The 18,201-nt window shown below is 38.1% G+C and overlaps 1 protein-coding gene across 2 annotated transcripts; it reads right to left on the reverse strand.

Annotated features, from left to right (window-relative positions):
- Window positions 1-3,991: 3,991 nt before the first annotated feature.
- slc35b2 (solute carrier family 35 member B2) lies at window positions 3,992-16,399 on the reverse strand. Of its 2 annotated transcripts, XM_058379318.1 has the most exons (5): window positions 16,057-16,398; window positions 11,719-11,909; window positions 11,417-11,571; window positions 10,763-11,041; window positions 3,992-7,367 (listed from the first exon to the last, which is right to left on the reverse strand). In XM_058379318.1, the coding sequence occupies exons 1-5, from the start codon at window positions 16,074-16,076 to the stop codon at window positions 6,711-6,713; spliced, it is 1,302 nt and encodes a 433-aa protein (XP_058235301.1). In that variant the 5' UTR covers window positions 16,077-16,398; the 3' UTR covers window positions 3,992-6,710. The 2 variants fall into 2 exon arrangements, with proteins under 2 accessions (XP_058235301.1, XP_058235304.1); XM_058379321.1 differs by lacking the exon at window positions 11,719-11,909 and having other exon boundaries at window positions 16,057-16,399.
- Window positions 16,400-18,201: the final 1,802 nt, after the last annotated feature.

Raw genomic sequence — 18,201 nt, forward strand, 5'->3', positions numbered from 1 at the left:
ACATGATTCACTGCATCGCTGATATTTAGTGTGTCAAAATGATCCCCTTTGAGGTGAAGGCCTTCATAATCTGTGTCAATCAATTTACAGTTAGTTTATACAGCTCATACTGTAATTTCACCGGAGCGTTTTTTAAAGGCTTATCAAGATTAACCGCTGTAAAACAAATGCTTTATGACACAAACTGTACTCCATATTAGACCTAAAACTGCTGGAGTACAAGTTGCTGACTTGACTGTATAATATAAACAGTTATGCAGAAATCATATGCTACAGTTTAGTGTAAAATTTTGCCTCCCTCTGGGTTTCTTAATTATATATATATATATATATATATATATATATATATATATATATATATATATATATATACAATTTGCCAAAACAGAAATCTCTGTAGTTTTTAGTTTCCTGCCCCAGGGGTGAACCTCAAGGGCACTTGATTGAGCACAACAATTAATGTAAAGGTTTATTAGGTGTTTTAGGGTGAGCACATCACCCAAGAGTAGTACTGGAACTGGACATCAAAACTAACAAATAATGCTGCTAGAAGAAAGGAAAAAGTAGTTTTGTTCTTCCTAGTGAAAAGATTTTACAACATGGCCTAAATACTACACAATTAAATTGAATTAAATCAGTTAACTTGGGTAAATTTGTAAACCCTGCTTGTTTCCATGCTCTAATTCATTTCTTTGAATGTGCCCTACAGTGGTGTCAAATCACTTATGCTCAATATCCGGTTATTTAGTCAAGTATATTTAGGGCATGGAAAGTACAAACAGTTTCAATCATCACGTAGCCTTAAAAAGGCTATTTTGTAAAATTTATTATTTTTTAAAATATTGATCATTCTGTGGTATTATCCATACAAGACACGCACTATTGCACTCAACTGTACGTATCGTGAAAATGGGAAAAGGATGGCTTTCTACACTCTTGTGATAATACCTAAGGCTGAGAATGATCCTTTTTTTCTTAAATTTTTTTTTATCAATGTCCACTCTAAACAATATTCTAGAAGATTCCTGCCATAGGTTTAAGCAAGTTCAGCAGAGCTGGAAGTAGAAATATACAACAAATAGGAATCTCAGTCCATTAGAGGGCACCACCTAGCAGCCAGGAAGAAGGAAATTGGAAAACCCAATGGAAAGGCACACAGACATGTCAGACACGAAAACTTCGAAACATGTGAAACTACAAACACACACTCACAGTAACAACGGTTTATAATAATAAAAAAATTAATAAAAAATCAGAAGCAAAACTTTGAAAATTGGGGTAATTTTGATTAACTGGGCAAAAAAAAAGAGAGCCCTGAAATATCCTTAGAGATATTTAAACTAAAAATCAATATTGGTAATTTTTCCTCTAAGCATTAATCGATGTAATCATTCTGACGTAAGAGTGACTAGTGTAAGAAACGACAGTGTTTTCCGTGAAATTGGTTATTTATCTGATAGAATCGAAAAGCTGCCCTTGTGACTGTTTTACACCATAAAACTGATAATGCCGTGATGCACAATCGGTTCATCAACTGGTTCCCAGCCGTAGAGTACACCACATCCTGTACGTTTCAATTTTTTTTTCTTTCTCAGCTTTTACAAGCCTGATTCAACTATTTATAAGATGATGTGGGTGTTTTAGACCAGGAATGAAACACTAAACTGTGCAGGACAGGAAAAATCCAGGACCTGGAACCTGTGTTTCAGTCCACAGAGAAGAAAGATTCTTTGTTAAACCTTTAATAAAATAGTTATAATAATAATTTTCCAAACACATGAAGTTCTATATGAAGCCTATTTAGATTGTAGGTGCTGATCAATAACCTCTGTACTATGTTTTACTGTAAAACCCTGTGGACCAGCTTGCTTCAGCTGCTAGTTTCTTGGTGACAAGGAAAAAGTACCTCATTTGCATTACTGAAAAGAGTGAAGCATGTGTGTTTAGCTGGTAAAAGGAGTGGGAACATGTGGGCGGCATGTGTGCAGAAACGTGGTGTAGTGTCGAGGCTGTAATCCTTAGTCACTGGTAGAAAACTAATTTTCGATATCCCGGGGTGACGGCGAGGTTTCCGCAGGTTACTGTTAGGGACAGTTGCAAATGACTCTCCTGTGTCATGAAGAAGTGCTACACACCTACAGTGTGATGGTTTATGGGAATTCAGGCAAGAAAAAAAAGCCCTTTTTTAGTGCAACTTTGTGCTTCATTATTCTCAGGAAAGCTTTGATTGAACCACAAAAGGCTTTATTTCTGATACTTAACACTATATTTGTGGAAAACCCTACGATTCATCATGATTTTTGATCATTTCGGGTGCCATGATTAACAAAAATCAGTGTTTTTCACTGTTATTCACATCGCTGTTACTGTTATTATTGTGTCTTACTAGATATAAAGACATGTACTAATGGACTTATACCAAGAGATGTTATACACTATGTTGCCAAAAGTTTTGGGACGTCTGTCTTGTGAATGAAATATGGAGCTGGTCCGCCCTTTGCAGCTATAACAGCTTCAACTCTTCTGAGAAGGCTTTCCACAAGGTTTAGGACTGTGTTTATGGGAATTTTTGACCATTCCTAGAAGCGTATCTGTGAGGTCAGACACTGATGTTGGATGAGAAGGCCTGGCTCGCAGTCTCCGCTCTAATTTATCCCAAAGGTGTTCTATCAGGTTGAGGTCAGGACTCTGTGCAGTTCCTCAACACCAAACTCACTCATCCATGTCTTCATGGACCTTGCTTTGTGCACTGGTGTACAGTCATAATGGAACAGGTTCCCACAAATTTAGGAGCATGAAATTATCCAAAATGTCTTGGTATGCTAAAGCATTAAGAGTTCCTTTCACTGGAACTAAGGGGCCGAGCCCAACACCTGAATTCACTGATTTGAAGGGGTGTCCCAAAACTTTTGGCAATATAGTGTATAACTGGCTGTCTAATAAATATGGTCACTTTTGACATCCCTGTACCTGGACTGAATTTAACCTCAATTGTAAACTACTTTAAATAAAAGTATCTGCTTATGTAGAGAATATAAATAAAGACATATTAGCATCCATCATGTATATATATATGAGTTTGCTTTTACTAATGCAATAGAAAATAAAAAGAAAAGAAAAGACAATTTACTTCAAAGTATTGAAATTAATTTAATCTGCCTAACATATAATTAATACATCCTTTAAAAAAGTACAAAAAGAATACATTAGTTAGATTGCATTCCTTTCTTATTTCACATGACTTCTACATGAATGATTTAAAAAAGAAAAACAAAAAGGAAGGGGGGGGGGGTTCACCTAATCAGTAAATACATAAATACAGTCTGTTTCCTGGAGAGGAGTCTGACAGACACACAGAAATGACAAAACACCATTTTTTGGGTGGTAGTGTCTGGTTATTTTTCTGTGAAAATATGCATGAATCCCATTTTCCTTCTACTTTGCATAGCAGCCTATGAAGCTATCGAAGGAACTCTGATCATGTGAGTAAAAGGTATACTAAAATAATACAGCACAATAGAACTGTTTGATCACATGCAAAGGAAAAAAGGAAAAGAAACATGAACATTCTAGTCTGAGGACTTACAAATCGACATAGGTGTTATATATATTTAAATAAAGTACATCATGGTATCAATCAGGATAATAATATTCGAGTCAAATAGTGCTTTGTGTAACTGAAGTAATCGTTAAACCCCACACCTCCCTCCCTCCATCCCCCCAAAAGAGGAGTAATACATTACAACTTTACGTAAGGTTCAAGATAAAACAGCCTTGATTTGAAATCTGTCAATCAAACCATAGCTACATCTGAAGATTCCCAAGTATTTAGCCGGCTATGTGACTTGCTGTTAATTCTGTAGCAAGACACCTTATTTACTGTTGCGATTATTCCCATCACAAGCTAATGAAGGTCTCAAATCAAATGCTATTCAAATGTATTTTAAAATAAGGTGGGAAAATAGTGCCACGGCTGCTGCTTGTTCATATACGCTGAAAGCTTTTGATCGTCTGTATTCATGTGGCTGATCCTTACAGCATACAGAACAACGGCCCCTTTACGCACAGCCTAAACACCACACCTTCATTAGAATCTCATTACATGAATTAGTGTTACTTAAGGATTGAATAATCCTGTTCTACACTCAAGATTTCTTTCTTTTTAAAACAAAATCAAGAATAAAATACACATTATTGGATCTGATATTTTATAGGGATTGTTTACTGCCCCAAAATCTGAGAAAATACATGTACATAATATCATTAGTAAAAATGTGAAAAATAGACATTTTTTGTTGCTGCAAATTTGCACTTCACTTAGTACTAAGTACTAATATAGCAAGGGTTTTTTTTTTGTGAGCTGGGATTGTAGTCATTTTACAGTTAATCACGTATCACGTTTTTACACATTCGCAACCTCCATCTATGATTCTGTGGTCAACAGGGTTTTGTCTACCCAGATACGCATCATTATTGTAACCTGCAGTGGAAGACTGGTAGGTTTCCCCACATAGATTAGCTATTTCTAACCACACAAAAAAGGTTAAAAAAAAAATTGGCTTGAAATGGCAGCCATGTTTACTTTAAATATTTTTTGTCATAAGCTTCGTAATGAGTGTGTGTGTGTGTGTGTGTGTGTGTGTGTGTGTGTGTGTGTGTGTGGAGGGGGAGTTTAGTATACAGTTACAGTCAATGGTCTCTGTAACATTTTGAAGGGACAGGTCCAAAGATCTGAGTGGGTGTAGTTGAGACAAAAAGGTTCTACTATGAACTTGTAAACTGTAAAATGCCCACAAACTACTAGCTACTTTGAGCCCCTTAAATTTAACTGTCAGATAATGAATCACTATCCCATCTTAAAGGCAAATGAACTGTGGAACTGTGATTTAGTAATGCAGTTAGCTGGAAAACCCATTTGAAAGAACGCCTGCATGATTAAATCCAAGTATATGGTGCACAATCTGCACAAACAGGACAGTAGAACTTGATCTGAGAAAACATTTTTCACAAGAAGATCATTTAATCAAATTATGTGCAAACATACACACCACCATGTCATGTAGAATGACTGGCTGTATTAATGAATAATCTGACTGTTCATTGAACCGATGTGATCGAAAAGAACATGAAAAGACCACTTGAGTAACAATACAGTGTTTCTAACAAGAGAATATTAGCCATGTGCTGACATTTAGGTTTCATATTTCAACAACCACAGGCTAGCCTTTATCTAATGCTTAGTAATAATCAGCATCAGTACATAATAACATCACAATAGTCTGAGCTTTGGTCATAGATTTCTGTCTACTCCGTTTTGGCATTGTTATTCAGCCATGCTCAATGTGTATACTATTTTTTTTGGTTCTGAACAAACCTGTATCTGAGGCTTTATCAGAAATATCCTCTCCTCATCCAGTAGGACCGTTTCATCTATGAGGAAAATGATCAGCAGTGTATCAATATAAAATAAATTAGACACGCCGTACATAATGTTCGTATTTATCAATAAATTATTTATCTGTACCTGTTCTGACTGAGCAGAGTGTGTTAATGTTAAAAGAAGCTCAGCAGCATCTTATACAGGAAGATGCAAGAAGATTGCAACTCCACATTTGGCCAATTCAAGTCTCCATGGACAGTGGTCGTTATACTGGGACAATGATATTTGGAATATCAACAGTTGTGTGTGTGTGTGCTGTAGAGCACAGCATAATTAATGATCAGCACATGTCCAAAGATCATTTCAAGTTTTGGTCAAGGATGTAGTTACAGATCTTCTGTAACTATCTGCAAAAGTTTTAAGTACAGAAAAAGAAAAGAAAAAAAAAAAATCTTGTTTATAATTCAGTAGGCACTCGCGGTCTGCTGCTGAAGAAGTCTCAGCACATACTCCGATCTTATTTAAGGGTAGAAAATACTACAAAAAACAGACCCTCACAAAAAGCACAGGTGGATTTAAATATATTTAGACAAGATTTAAAAGCAGGAGCCGGTGACAAGGTTTCATTAAATCCCTTCCCTCCATCCGTCCACTGTAACGGCTAACACGATTGAGGGATTTTCTAATTTGAGCACACAAATGAAGTAAAAGTCCATCATAACACTGGATGTCATCGTCACATATTCAGGTGGGTTTTTCTATTAAAAATAGCTTTTAAAGCAAAGCTCATCATTACAAACTCATCACTAGCTAAGAGAAATGGAATGGGGTATAGCCACGCTTTAACTTTTTAAACAATACTCATTTTTTTTGTGTTTTAAGAAACTTAAATCTTAGGAGGTTAAAAATGATTACTGACCAGGGCAGTTTGGTGGCCTATAAGGTTATAATTAAAATCCAAACTATAAATAAGAATGGAAAAAAAAAAACACGCACCCAAGGAAACAACTCCAACCTCATCACACAAGTTCGGACCAAATATTGGCTCAGCAAAAACAGAACCCACAACACACACATGTCCAACACATGACACAAAGTATGTAACTATCCCTCCATATTTTAGACAGTAAATGCTGAAATCCCTTTTTTAGAAGAAAAAAAAAAATTAAAATAAATTTAAAAAAAAAAAAAAGAAAGAAAAAAAAGAATGCCTCCTCTTTCGGTACCTTTTTTATATACAGAGTAGAAACAAAGCTTTGTGAAACACACACACGTACAAGAAAATAGAGGAAGCAAAACCACAAATAACGTGGTTATCACTGTCCTTCATCTAGACCTTCTGTAATGGTGCCTGTGCTGCTCTGTTGCCGCTCTTTTTCATCCGACTACGTGCATAGACGCGCAGAAAGAGTGCAAAGAACACCACGGCCACCCCAAAGATTCCCGTCGCCGAGACGGCATGGCCATAGAGGAGGCAGGACAGCAGGATAGCGATGGCCTGGCGCAGCGTCATAATTATGGTGAAGATGGCAGCACCGAACTGTGCGATAGTGTAGAAAATAAAGAGCTGGCCACAAGCGGAGCAGAGCGAGAGCAGAGCGGCGTGAGCTGCAAACTCGCCATGGCGGCTCATGAATGCCAGCGAGTCGAACAGAGCGCCTGTCTCCAACAGCGAGCCCACCGTCAGGAGGCAGGAGAACAGGTTCACGCCGAACATCATCTGCACCGAGGACATCTTGTGGCGGAAAAGCTCATCCTGCCAGTTGGAGGTGAAGCTGTCGAACATGATGTAGCCAGCCAGGATGATGATGCCGGAGAAAGTTGTGATGGTTGCGTGTTTGGTACTGCTAGAGCTTGACAATAGGAACATACTTACACCCACTGAAATTAGCACAGCTGTAAAATATTCCCAGTATTCATAACTCTTTTGTGACACCAGTTTGCCCATCAGCATCACAGGGATGACTTTAGAGGCTTTGGCCAGCACCTGAAAACATCAGAAAAAGCTTATTTTATCTACAGAATGATAATATACATTAAAACACTGCTTTTTAACTATATACAGTGAGGGAAAAAATTATTTGATCCCCTGCTGATTTTGTATGTTTGCCCACTCACAAAGAAATGATCAGTCTGTAATTTTAATGGTAGGTGTATTTGAACAGTGAGAGACAGAATAACAACAAAAAAAATCCAGAAAAACGCATTTCAGAAAGGTTCTACATTGATTTGCATTTTAATGAGTGAAATAAGTATTTGATCCCCTATCAATCAGAAAGATTTCTGCCTCCCAGGTGTGAGATTACAGTAGGAGCACTCTCGGGGAGTGCTCGTAATCTCAGCTCGTTACCTGTATGAAAGACAGAAGGAAGCAATCAATCAGATTCCAAACTCTCCATCATGGCCAAGACCAAAGAGCTGTCCATGGATGTCAGGGACAAGATTGTTGACCTACACAAGGCTGGAATGAGCTACAAGACCATCGCCAAGCAGCTTGGTGAGAAGGTAACATCAGTTGGTGCGATTATTCCCAAATGGAAGAAACACAAAAGGACAGTCAATCTTCCTCGGTCTGGGGCTCCATGCAAGATCTCACCTCATGGAGTTTCAATGATCATGAGAACGGCGAGGAATCAGCCCAGAATTACACTGGAGGATTTTGCCAATGATTTCAAGGCAGCTGGGACCATAGTCACCAAGAAAACAATTGGTAACACACTACGCCGTGAAAGACTGAAATCCAGTAGCGCCCGCAAGGTCCCCCTGCTAAAGAAAACACATGTACAGGCTCATCTGAAGTTTGCCAGTGAACATCTGAATGATTCAGAGGAGAACTGGGTGAAAGTGTTGTGGTCAAATGAGACCAAAATTCAGCTCTTTGGCATCAACTCAACTCGCTGTGTTTGGAGGAGGAGGAATGCTGCCTATGACCCCAAGTACACCATCCCCAGGTGACAGGACAACTGCACTGCATCAAAGGGACGATGGATGGGGCCATGTACCGTTAAATCTTGGATGAGAACCTCCTTCCCTCAGCCAGGGCATTGAAAATGGGTCGTGGATGGATATTCCAGCCTGACAATGACCCAAAACACATGGCCAAGGCAACAAAGGAGTGGTTCAAAAAGAAGCACATTAAGGTCCTGTAGTGGCCTAGCCAGTCTCCAGACCTTAATCTCATAGAAAATCTGTGGAGGGAGCTGAAGGGTCAGCCACAAAACCTTAATGACTTGGAGAGGATCTGCAAAGAGGAGTGGGCCCAAATTCCTTGAGATGTGAGATGTGTGCAAACCTGGTGGCCAACTACAAGAAATGTCTGACGTCTGTGATTGTCAACAAGGGTTTACCACCAAGTACTAAGTCATGTTTTGCAAAGGGGTCAAATACTTATTTCACTCAATAAAATGCAAATCAATGTATAACTTTTTGAAATGTGTTTTTCTGGATTTTTTTGTTGTTATTCTGCCTCTCACTGTTCAGTTAAACCTACCATTAAAATTACAGACTGATCATTTCTTTGTCAGTGGGCAAACGTACAAAATCAGCAGGGGATCAAATAATTTTTTCCCTCACTGTAGATACATATTAGGGCAGAAACTACTGACCCAGTGGCACATACATCCTGCAATTGTCTTCCATAGACTTCTACTGACTTTCACCACTTTTAAAATGCCTTTTCTTGAAGATACATGGCAGAATTAAAATATAGCATCAAATGTGTCTCAATATGTTTACAAAAAAGTCTTACTTTGCATATAATACAATGTAATTGTCTTATATTTTTTTAATGAGTCACCTTGCTTGTTTAACAGACCTCATATAAACAGTCTTTTGGAGCCATGAAAAATGGTCTAAGCTAGTAAGCTAAAGTACAGATATAATGTTTGCATAGAAAATTAGATAACTTGGGATCGATAATGTATCTGTGAACCGTCGAAGGTGTGTCCATGTCCCTAGGTGAAGATAAGAAAGGGTCCCAATTTCTATAGACAGGAATTGGGGCATGTCTTAAAAGTTTACTCTTTAAAAAGGAAGAAGGAAATCCTTTTGCACCATATATTTGCACAAAGCTTTAGGTGCTTGAGCTTGATATGAGACAGGAAAAAACCTTAACCCTTAGCAAGCAATCATAAAAATACTTTTGAGGCTTAAATGACTGATTTCAAATGATTTTGCTCAGAACAGTTCATCACTCACTGCAAAATATTCCAGCATTTCTTTCCTAAATAGCTCAAAAATTTAAGTAACATTTAAAATGTTATATTATAATTAGAGTGAAACTTCAGTTTATCATTTACTATAATTTAATTGTAGAAAAAAAAACTGTAGAATTATTAAGGTGCATATAAAAATGTGTCTGATAGAGCCATTTAGTTTAGTTGGTTTATCTTGCCAGGTTAGGTTTGAAAGGTTAGGGAAGGTCTGATCAGACCTATTTAGATTTACTTAATAACAATAGAAGTAATTTGCACAGAACTTTGTGGACTCCACAGTGTGCTGGCATGGTTTCCACAAGCTGCTGGAAATATTCGTTTGTCAAGTTTGTGGAACCAGTTTGAGATGACTTAGGCTTTGTGTCATTGTGCATTAACATGCAGGAGGAATAAAAAAATTCTAACCCCACCAACTGCCTAAGGCAGAAGAAAAATCAAAATCAACATTTACCAGGCTAGGAGACATTTTACCCATCTTCAATTGTTCAGTTGTAGTTATCCTGCAGCCCAGTATTGCCCAAGAGTGTATGAATATTATATTATAATAATAATAATATTAATAATAATAATGATGCTGAAGCCCATTCATCTCAAAGACTGATGTGTTCTGAGATATCTTTCTGTTCACCAGTTATAGTGTGTTCATTTGAGTTACTGTAGCCTTCCTATCAGCTCTGATCATTCCAGATATTGTCCTGTGACCTTGCTCATCAACATGGCATTTTGAGCTACAGAACTGTCGCTCATGGTATGTTTTATGCGCCATTCAGTGTAGTCTGCAGAATGCTGTGCAATCTGAGATCAATAGTTTCTGAAACACTCGTATCAGCCCATTTAGTAACACTTACATTATTTAACTAATTAATTTACTGAATCTATTGTAACTACTGAAGCAAACAAAAGCAAAAAGCTTCATAACTAAAAGGTCAGTGTGGCACTGTTACATCTAATGTAGTGCACTAGCACAAAGCGTATATATTTCTGTCTCAGTTGCTCACTGGATGCAGTTTATTGCGCCACCTATAAACTACAATAATCACAGGATATCAAAGCACAATATTTAAAACAACAATAATTTATCAATGAATACTTGGCACTGGGGGCTGTTACTATTGTAACTTGGGTACCTGTCACTAGGCAGAGGTCGGATATAGTTACTGAGCATCACCTGTGTTGGGAAGCTGATGTATTTAAGGGCTTCATACTGACACCAGCTGCTCAGGATGTTGGAAATGGAGGCAAATGAGTACTTGTACATGGGTGCCATGTGCCTGGGTTGTTTAAAGAGTAAGCAGCAGAGGCCAGCCACGGTAAGGGCCAGGATGCGGTTCATAAACACCAAGAACTGAGAGTCTGTGAATCGCTCGCCGTCTTCCCCATCTTCATTGGCTCCATAAGAACGTGTCATCACTCGCTCTTGCAGCACTCCCCACGTCAAATACGAGACCTGCGATACCAATAAAACATATATTATATACTATAGACTAAATAAACTTGATTTTAATCCTCTATTTGTCAACTGATAAAATGCTGTGCAGCATGTTTGCACTTTGTTAAGATCTGATAAGTTGTACATGGTGTGCCTTTCAAGTCTTATTTAAACTGTAATTTAAGTCTAGACTTTGCATGTGCACCCTATAAACATCTCTAGCTATTTAACTACATTTTTCTGTCTTACATAACCCTTAAGATTTATGATATATTGATAAATTTATTGATAAAACATCTTACATGCATAATATACATGCATATAGAACACAAGTACAGCATATACAGATTGCATTTAAATGTCCCACTAGAAGCTACCAGTTACTATGCTTACCTGTAGTCCTGCTGCACAGAAAATAAGTTTGACGGCTTGCCGTGTAGATGAAGTGGACTCGGTTCTGGGTGTCTCAGACAAATCGTCCAACAGCGTCGGTTTAGAGTCACTGCCAAACACACATGCTTTTATAGCAGGATAACAAATCCCTCTGCCTGCAAGACAACAAGAAACGAGAAGCCTTTAGGGACCATGATGACCAAGATAAGAGAAGTACATGAACACCATCAATTACAGGCAAGCCACAATTAAGACAATTTCCTTTTATTATTGAAAGGGAAAAGGGACATTACTGAGCACACCTGTCTCAAGGTAATTACTCCTCTTGAAGTAGCGAATCAGGAGATATCCTGGGATGAGGATGGTGCTATAGCCCAGGATGTTGAGGAAAAAACGGAAAACCCACACATCCTGCCAGCCTTCCTGGAGCAGAGTTTCCCCAATGCCAGCTGCCACAGGCGTACAGAGACACAGTAGCAGGACAGGACACACACTGCAAACAGACGCACACGCACACTGGTTCAGACCCCTGTTTACTTTCTTAGCTACTGGCTGACACTTCACACTCCAGGTCTATAAAGGCAACATTCAACTACACAACTGCCTCTTTCAGCAGACTTTCCATCTTATTCCAAAACTTGATCCCATCATCAGGGCTCAACGTACTCTCCTAAAATAAACCCAGATTCTCAGCTACTTAAAGTGAAGTCAAATATGAAATGCTTTCAGAGGCCCTCTGTAGGCATGGGCACACTGCATTGTATCAATGTATAATCACTCTTTCAACCATGGTGAGCAGAAACTCCTCTAAAAGCAGACAACACATCAGTCCTTGAGGTGGATGTGCTATGAATGCAGAAAACCACATCTGGTTCCACTCCTGTTGGGCAGGAATCTGGTCACAGGCTCACTGAAACTAGACATCTGAAGGCTGGAAAAATAAAGATGTATATCTGCATGATTTTATGCACTGCACTGCTGCAACATGATTGCCTGACTGAATTACTACAGGAAGCAAGTATACAGATGTATAAGTCCACTCATATACAGCGTGGTTGTAATGTTGACATCTACCTACCAAGGGAAAATATTTGCTCCATGAGACTTTTATCTTTGTATGTACACATAAAGAGCAAACACTGCTTAATTATAAGGCTTAATAAACGGAAACAAATCCTGTTTGTCCCAAATTAGCTATTTGTCAATACATGACGAGGCATGTTTAAAAATGTAAAAGACATATTACAAAAAAAACACCATAAAACATCTGTATAACTAAAGCATTATCGTTATATCATTTGCCAATGTGGTGAATATTTTCCTTCAAAAACTGCTGGAATAACTGCCCCAGATGTACTACTAATAACAGCCACCCCACCTCTGCTCCTCTGTGTTTGAGAGTAGAGTTTGATCTTCTGAGTTAAGGACTTTCCCAGTCCTTAGGGGGTTTTAGGGAATATTGGGTGTCCTTCCTAAGGAAGACAAATCTTATTGTGATATTCCTGAATATCAGAATAATAAAAGATGAAGAACTGTAAGGGGTCTGGTAGTATGAAATTTTAATAGCGGCCTTGACTACTACGGAAGAAAAGTTGTAAAATGAGTGAGAGAGAGAGAGCCAGAGAGAGAGACAGAGACGGAGAGAGAGAGAGAGACAGAGATGGGGAGAGTGAGAGAGAGAGAGAGAGAGAGAGAGAGAGAGAGAGAGAGAGAGACAGAGACGGAGAGAGAGAGAGCGAGAGGGAGAGAGAGAGGGAGAGAGAGAGGGAGAGAGAGAGGGAGAGACGGAGAGGGAGAGACGGAGAGGGAGAGATGGAGAGGGAGAGACGGAGAGGGAGAGAGAGTGTGTGTGTGTTTGTGAATTTCACATTCTTGGTGTGGGCCTCCTTTAAAGCCAAACAGAGTGTCTTTGTGATTGAGGCAAAACTCCTTAAGGCCACGACAGCAAGAGAAGAAACTCAGCACCTTACGAGCTCAGCAAGGACACCACTCTAACCTAGCCTGTCATTTTTAGTTTAGAATGAAAAGCACTAGATGTGACGAATGCATGTCATGTCACTGATTACATACAGAAATGCATCAAAGTGCATGGAGCAAAACTTTCAAATCTCACTAAGAAAAGTGACTGTGTTCATTAAAACTTCTACATTAAAAACCATTTAAAATAATTGCAAGATGTGCATTTGAATCACAATGAAAGCAAGTAAACAAAGCTGTTTTTAACCCATTTAATCACCCAATCACTCTTCCAACTAACTTGGACTCACCTCCATACAGACTATTTCAAACGTCTTTATAATCTCAGGGTTTGAAATATACAGACTGCTCGATTAAGTTCACACATTATATATTCAATAGGGTTCAAATCCTTAAACTGAGGAGGTCACGGCAATTTTTTATTCCTGCAACATTTTTAGAGTTCATTTAGATGGCTGTATCAAAGATAACTTACTGAAATATACAACTGTGGCCAAAGGTTTAGGACAGCTTTCCAAAAAAAATTCAGTTACTAGGCAGGAAAATACATAACCTCAGGTTCTGTGTGAATCACGTCTTAATGCCACTAATGGCAATAACAATTCAAAATACGTCACAGTAGTGAGCAAAGCGAGGATGTGGTGACACCCGTATTCTCAAATTAAGGTGAACAAACATTTTTACCACTTCGTATTTTCTGTACAAATGTGTGATGTAACATTTCAGAATATCGGGTTTGAGCTGTGGCACTGTGACCATATATTAGTTTATACCTGAACTGATCTCAGCAAGCAGGATGTTCAAAAATTCATCACAGTGAGTTTCTAAAGCTGCACCACCTTTATCTAAAATATAATTATTATACTGATACACTATATTGCCAAAGGTTTTGGGACACCCCTCCAAATCACTGAATTCTGGTGTTGTTTTTCAGGGGTTGGGCTTGGCCCCTTAGTTTCAGTGAACGGAACTCTTAATGCTTCAGCATACAAAGACATTTTGGACAATTTAGAGTTTGGGGATGACCCCTTCCTGTTCCAACATGACTGCACACCAGTGCACTATGTAAGGTCCATAAAGACATGGATGAGAGAGTTTGGTGTGGAGGAACTTTACAGAGTCATAACCTCAACCTGATAGAACACCTTTGGGATGAATTAGAGTGGAGACTGCGAGCCAGGCCTTGTCATCCAACATCCTCACGAATGCGCTTCTAAAAGAATGGTCAAAAAGTCCCATAAACACACTCCAAACCATGTGGAAAGGCTCCCCAGAAAAGTTGAAGCTGCTATAGCTGAAAAGGGAAGAACAACCCCATATTACATTCATGTGCATGTAAAGGCAGACAGTTTTGGCCTGGCTCGCAGTGTCCGCTCTAATTCATCCCAAAGGTGTTCTATCGGGTTGAGGTCAGGACTCATGGTGTATCTTAAGGCTCTTCAAAGAGCGAAACTATATCTCCTATACAGTACAGTATACAGTTTCTCTATGCATCCTTTATTGAGGCTCATCAAAAGACGGACACTTTCCAGGATTTATGGTCACTACATTTCATACCACCTTTAGCAAACACTGTTTAAACCTTCCTCAATCTAAGCATCACAGCGTGATCAATGTTTAACAGACATTTTCCGGCATATGGATCATTAGCGGTCACTGGTATCTCTTTGCACCGTATTTCTCCGTTCCAACACAACAGCTTCGGATCATAAAAGGCTCAGGTTTTATAATGGGTGTGTTCATGTGTGAACAGCACTTACAAAGGAAAATAATGTAATAACGTAACATACGTTAATGTCAGGATTACTTTTACAAAACCAGACATTAAATGCGTAGACATGACAACCTGTTCCGCAACATATTTGAAATACAATCGTTGCAACTATTTATCATCAATAGGTTAGGGGGTTCTTATGACGTCTCAAATATGAACTAATTAATTCAATCTATATGTGAAGAAATGTACAAGGGGCTATAATGTGAAAGTCAAAATCTTTCTCACACGTCCATTAACAGACGACTATTTTGGCAGAACAAGTTGTTCTTGACGCCCTGCCTGTAAGGTTAGTGGTGTGAAATTCTTTATGGGAAATTCTAACCAAACACACCCTCACAAACAAAGCTGTTATTTCCATTCAGCTTCAATCAATCATCTGGAATGAATTCAAAAACATTTTTATCCACACATAGGACTGACAAATGTTAACATCACCTAGTGAGACACATGACCTTTGGTGCCATATTGGGTAATAGTCATTATTAACTCATTAACTCATTAACATTATTAACAATGAATAACTGTATGTATCTGTGCAGGATTCTTCTTTGCTTCTCACATTAATATTATATATATATATATATAAAGTATCCACTCATGTACAAAGCAAATCAATGCTGTCCGTGTCCTGGCATTTATTTTATTGTAATGTCAGCAGCCCAATTAGTTTCCCTGGTATAATCTAGGGCACTTGGTGAGTAAAGCACTACTTTAATTTATCGGACACATTTGGAAGTCTGCCCACTCACACAGTCAGCTAACAAGGCTACGAAGCAAAGTAAGCATGAGACGATAAACAGTCTCTTGTGAATTGCGCTCTTGTTATTCTACACCATCATATTCTGAGCGCTACAAAACAGAAATCCAAACAACACCGAGCTCTTACCTGCATGGTAAAGGCGGCATTTTTCACCAAAAACTTCTGCTAAGCTAGCTAGCTAGCTAGCTGGATGACTAGCGTTACACCCCCCGAAAAACTCTCACACAACCTTTACTTGTGCAGAACATGAAGAGTTAAAACACGGTTAGAGCCGTCGCACAGATAAAATGGATGAAAAATAAAATACAAATATTTCAGAGTGCCTCTTCTTTTCTTCTCCCCCCCCGAAAAGAAAGTTTGCTCTTAATGAACTTGTCGGTTCTCTCAGTATAACCCACTGACACTGCTCTCTTTCTGCACACCGAGCCGACACAGATGAGCTGTTGGTGTCACTACTACTACTACGTCTGCGTGCGCATGCGCAATGTAGATCAGGAACTCTTCGGTAGTTGCTATTGTTGACTTTATTTTTTAATACAATAATGGAAATACAGACATAACTGTCTGTTAAATGTGATTAGGGAGAATTAGGGAGTATTATTACTAAAGTACCCAGACCGCAGAAAACATCTAACAAAATCGAATAAATAATACGGGAAAACGATCTAGCTAGCTTACGTTAGCACGTTTCCTAGGTAACAGTCGTTTCCGGTTTTGCAGAATATTTATAAAGCATTTTTTTTAGATTAATGTACCTAGACCATGACTGACAAATGCTTTAAAAAACTGGTTACAGTCCCAATATTTTCATGCCAAATACTTATTTTCATGGTGAGAAACTCGATGCATAATATGCAATACAAAACCGGAAATGACAAAGCCATTAAAATAAGTGGAAGTGACACGCGACATGCTATAATGGAAGAGACCGTTTTAATTGTTTTTTTAAACTGTCACTTCTCGATCCATACCGGCAACACGATTTGTACTGCGCATGTGCAGAAATGCGTCTACTTCTTGTCTGAAGTATGACGAAACGATATAAGGCAGTTTATTTAAAAGGCAGGTATTTATATAATACTGTTGTTATAATACTACTAATAATATAATGTTATGATCTGTTGTTCGCGCATGCGCAGAACAAACCCGGAGTTTTCGCACATGCGCAGAACAGATCGTGTTGCCAGTCCGGATAAACGAACAAATAAACTCGACCCACTATTTATTTTAGGAACATAATTCAGAATCAACTACTCAAAAATTAGGTGTAAAGTGTGGCATTTTATTGTAGCTATATGAACGTTTATACCTCAACGTTCCACTAAAAACATTAAAATTGTGTTTCATGCTCAAATTGACTTTGACATTTATTCATGGCCATTATTATCCATAGGCCTCAGTATGTCCTGATTCATTATATTAACTTTAACTTTATTTTTATTTTTTTTAAAAAAAAAAAGCTATAAATGAATACCCCTAAACATAAACTTGCACAATTAAATGCAAATATGTTTCTTTAGAAATAAGCGCAGAAAGGTATCATCCATTTAAAACTTACTGATGTCAGCCACAAAATGTAGAAATCAAGTAGTGGGGATTCCCTCCAAGCCTAATCATGCACTCCTCTGTGCATTTCATTCATGTGACACCTGATATTTTATCTTGCTATACAAACAGGAAATTTTCTTGTCAAATGTTTCTGACGTGACCTTCTTCCCTTTCGTCTAGCTGTTGCCACCCAGCAAGATGTGGTAAGTAGGACAATAAACACAGACTACCTTCCACTTTCATGAAGAAGAAAATATATATATTTTTTATTTCTGTGGCACTTTTTAAAAATATTTAAGTTGACAATTGTTTTTCTGACAAAGCAACTACAGCAGAGATAGCAAAAGCAGATATTAAAAATGCAAAAATAAAGACACTATTGAACAAGAGAAAATCCAAAGTAAAGTAAAACGATAGTTAAGTGTATTATAATATTCTTTAAAAAGTCAGTAAAGTTAAAGTTGAAGTCAGGACAAATAACATTTGCCAATTATTCCGTCTTGCTGAAGCCTACAAAGACTGAAAGGTTGAGGACTAAAACTGGATCCTTGTGGATAACAACAGCACATTAAACACAGAGGTTCGTAAACCTAGAGGTCATGTCTTAACAGAGTAGAATAGTAAGGAAGTGATGTACAAATAAAATGTACAAAAATATAAATATTTAATTTAAAAAAAAAAAAAAAAAAAAAAAAAAAAGCTGTAGGTTAGTTCCACAGCATA

The sequence above is a fragment of the Hemibagrus wyckioides genome, linkage group LG25 (genome assembly GCF_019097595.1).
Source record: "Hemibagrus wyckioides isolate EC202008001 linkage group LG25, SWU_Hwy_1.0, whole genome shotgun sequence".
Taxonomy (NCBI): domain Eukaryota; kingdom Metazoa; phylum Chordata; class Actinopteri; order Siluriformes; family Bagridae; genus Hemibagrus; species Hemibagrus wyckioides.